We start from the raw sequence: 2,773 nt of genomic DNA, 5'->3' as shown, positions 1-2,773 counted from the left end.
TCGAGCGCCAAAAGACGTTGTGACAGGGTCACGGGTGAGTCAACCGCCGGGGGGAGAAGGGCACTTGCGTCAATATCTTGTTTTCGGACCACAAATGCCGAATACTCTCGCATAGTAGGGGTAGACAACTCCATGACACTGACTTGCGCTTGTTGGTCTCGGAGTTTCTGCAGGAGGTCGGCTTGGCCATGAGCAAGTCTTCTGATCTCCTGCTGCATCGTCTGCATGTCGAAGTTCGGTGGGGGGCTCAAGGACCTAAAGTCAATCTTCTTCTGATAGAGCGCCGTGTCAACTAAGTTTTCAAGTTGAGAATCATGGGAAATGAGAAAACAACTTGAAACTTACGATGAACCTCCTTGGGATCTGGTGGGCTGACCTGCCGAGAACGGGATACCGAACGCGAACCTTCTGGCCGGGACGTGCGCTCAACAGGTGGGGGTGTAAAGCTTTGTTGCATATAATTGACAGCCAAGCCCAATTCTATAAACGAAGTCAGCAAAGAATAACGAGTTTCATGAATTTTTTACCCGGCCGCATTGCTAACTCGGGCACGATCCACTCCATCTCACTGGCTGGCAGCCCAATCTCCCAGCCCTTTCCTTTGTCAGTGTTGGTACCGACCTCGGTCTCAGTGCTCTTGAAAATCGCCGATGTGTGTGGTGTGGGTGGCTCAATGATTATGGTGGGAGTCACCTGGCCCACGTCTTTGTCGGCTTTTGGAATGGCACCGACCTCGGTTTCCTCATGTTTGACTTCGGCCATCTCTATGTCGATACCACCCTCGGACTTCCCCTTTCCCATTGTCAGACCAACCTCCATGTCCACGTCAATTGCATGCTCCACATCATGCCCGACTGCGGCCATTTCGACATCCTGCTTGCCCTTCTCTTTGACATCCGGCTTCACCTTCTTCACCTGCGGCTTCTTTGACCTCGCTTTCTTCCTCACGATCTTCACTTGGGCATCTCCCCCAGAGACTGTGGCCGTTTCAAGATCCTGCAACCCCTTTTGGATCTCGTCTTCGACCTCACTGTCGGTGTCCTTTTTCTTGGTTACTGCATATGTGCAGGTCGTCTTACCCGTACCGCAGGTGAAGCAGGATCCTTGTTGTGGGGGGGAACGGATAGCGCATGGAACAATGTCTCAATCTTGGCGTTTGCTGCAGGCCTCACAGGGGATATCCGCAAGCTGATAATTGCCTTTCGCAATCGCAGCATTCTGATTTGCAAGACGTTCGGCAGTTTTGGCTTGCCTTAAAGCGGCCATGGCGGTCTTGGGAGGACCGGCGTCGGGGTCTAACTTGGGCCTTCGGATGAGACTGAGGCCGGCACTGGGTGTCATGCGGGAGAAATGGGGCTGGGACTTGGGTTTAACCGCCTTTGCTTCCCCACCAACCGGTCGAAGTGACTCCGACTTCGGCTTCAATGTTTCCTCATCACTGCTGCTGTTGATGAACTCCGCACTCACGACTCTGGTCTTCTTTGGCCTGGCTTCGATCGAGTCCCCTTTTCTTTTTTTGCTTTGGACTGGGGCAGCGGTGTCGTTAGGAGTCACCTCTGATTGTGGCTGGGCGCTGGACCCGGCCTCGGGTTTCCTTCGCCCAGACTTCGTCTTACTCTTGGACTTCATTTCAGCCGCTGGCACAGGATCGGTTGATTTTGCCCGACGCGTTGGTTTTGTTGGGGCCGGGAGTGATGATGAAGCTGTCGGTACCGGCAATGGGGGAGTTGGGACTGTGACTGGGAGCAATGAATCGGTCGAAGATGGAGGTAAAGGGGGAGAGGGACCGGCATAACCTTCCATAAAGAAGGTAGGGGTGGTGGGTTGTGGGATCGAGAACATTTTGGTCCAATCAACTGATGGTCCCGCTCGGGCCATTTCCGTGTACACCAAAATCCAAGGGTGGTTGAGCCACTGGGCCGCGTTATACCACATATTCTTGTCGATGAGCAAACATACAAATCGTTCCTGTAGGAGAAAGAGATCCAATTTCAGTCAACAAATCAATGTTAGTCACTCACAGCTTTCCCGTATGCATCCTCTTCCACCGTCCGTTGGTGGGCCAGAAGACCTTCCCTGTGATGGTTGTAAAAGTTCAAAAGCGTGGAGGTGGCCACCCTAACATCCTCCAAGAACCCGGGAGTGAGGGTATGGGCCTGTTGAGCGGCTTGAGCAAGTTCAGCAGTGGACATGGTAAGTGGGAATGGGACGATCAAGGGTGGTGAATGTGCGCGTCGGAATGGGACAATGGTGAATGTGAAATTACGAAGTTGTAAACGCGGTCACGTGGTGGCGTTACTTCAACCGAGATCCGTACAATGTTCAACCGAGATCTGCAGAATGTTCCATGGCCGATCTGCAGTGGCTTGCTTTCCCACCGTTGAAAAACAATGTGTCTTCATCACCAACCACACAGTGCAATCCCAGGAAAAGCTATCTACTCTCTGACTGATATGTCTTTAACAAATCCAGGTATTGTCCCTACTCCACACCAAGGATTGTCTACTTAATGTAGATAAACAGAAGCTGTGATGAAAGACCAAGAAATGAAGGATGGTAAGTTTTATGTACTCTTGTCGGCTGAGCAGTTCTAACCATATCTTAGGAACGGCTGAGGCTCTACCCCCTCTTCAACCAAGTGAGTTCCAGTCGGTGACAGAAAACTAGCCAAACCTAAATTCTGGGTGGCCGATAGGACAGAGCCAAGAATCCGAACTAGTGATGGAAGTGGACGTCCCATCCTCGGCTCCTCACAGATCCATTTTCGATTTCA

At 51.8% G+C, this 2,773-nt stretch overlaps 1 protein-coding gene across 1 annotated transcript; it reads right to left on the bottom strand.

Annotated features, from left to right (window-relative positions):
- Nucleotides 1-1,143: 1,143 nt before the first annotated feature.
- LACBIDRAFT_299179 (uncharacterized protein) lies at nt 1,144-2,192 on the bottom strand (the record flags this gene model as incomplete). The annotated part of the gene is made up of 2 exons (XM_001890753.1): nt 1,144-1,968; nt 2,022-2,192. The coding sequence occupies 2 exons, from the start codon at nt 2,190-2,192 to the stop codon at nt 1,144-1,146; spliced, it is 996 nt and encodes a 331-aa protein (XP_001890788.1).
- Nucleotides 2,193-2,773: the final 581 nt, after the last annotated feature.

This window comes from Laccaria bicolor, genomic scaffold (assembly GCF_000143565.1).
Source record: "Laccaria bicolor S238N-H82 LACBIscaffold_165 genomic scaffold, whole genome shotgun sequence".
Taxonomy (NCBI): Eukaryota; Fungi; Basidiomycota; class Agaricomycetes; order Agaricales; family Hydnangiaceae; genus Laccaria; species Laccaria bicolor.
This window is presented reverse-complemented; position numbering and strand designations above follow the sequence as displayed.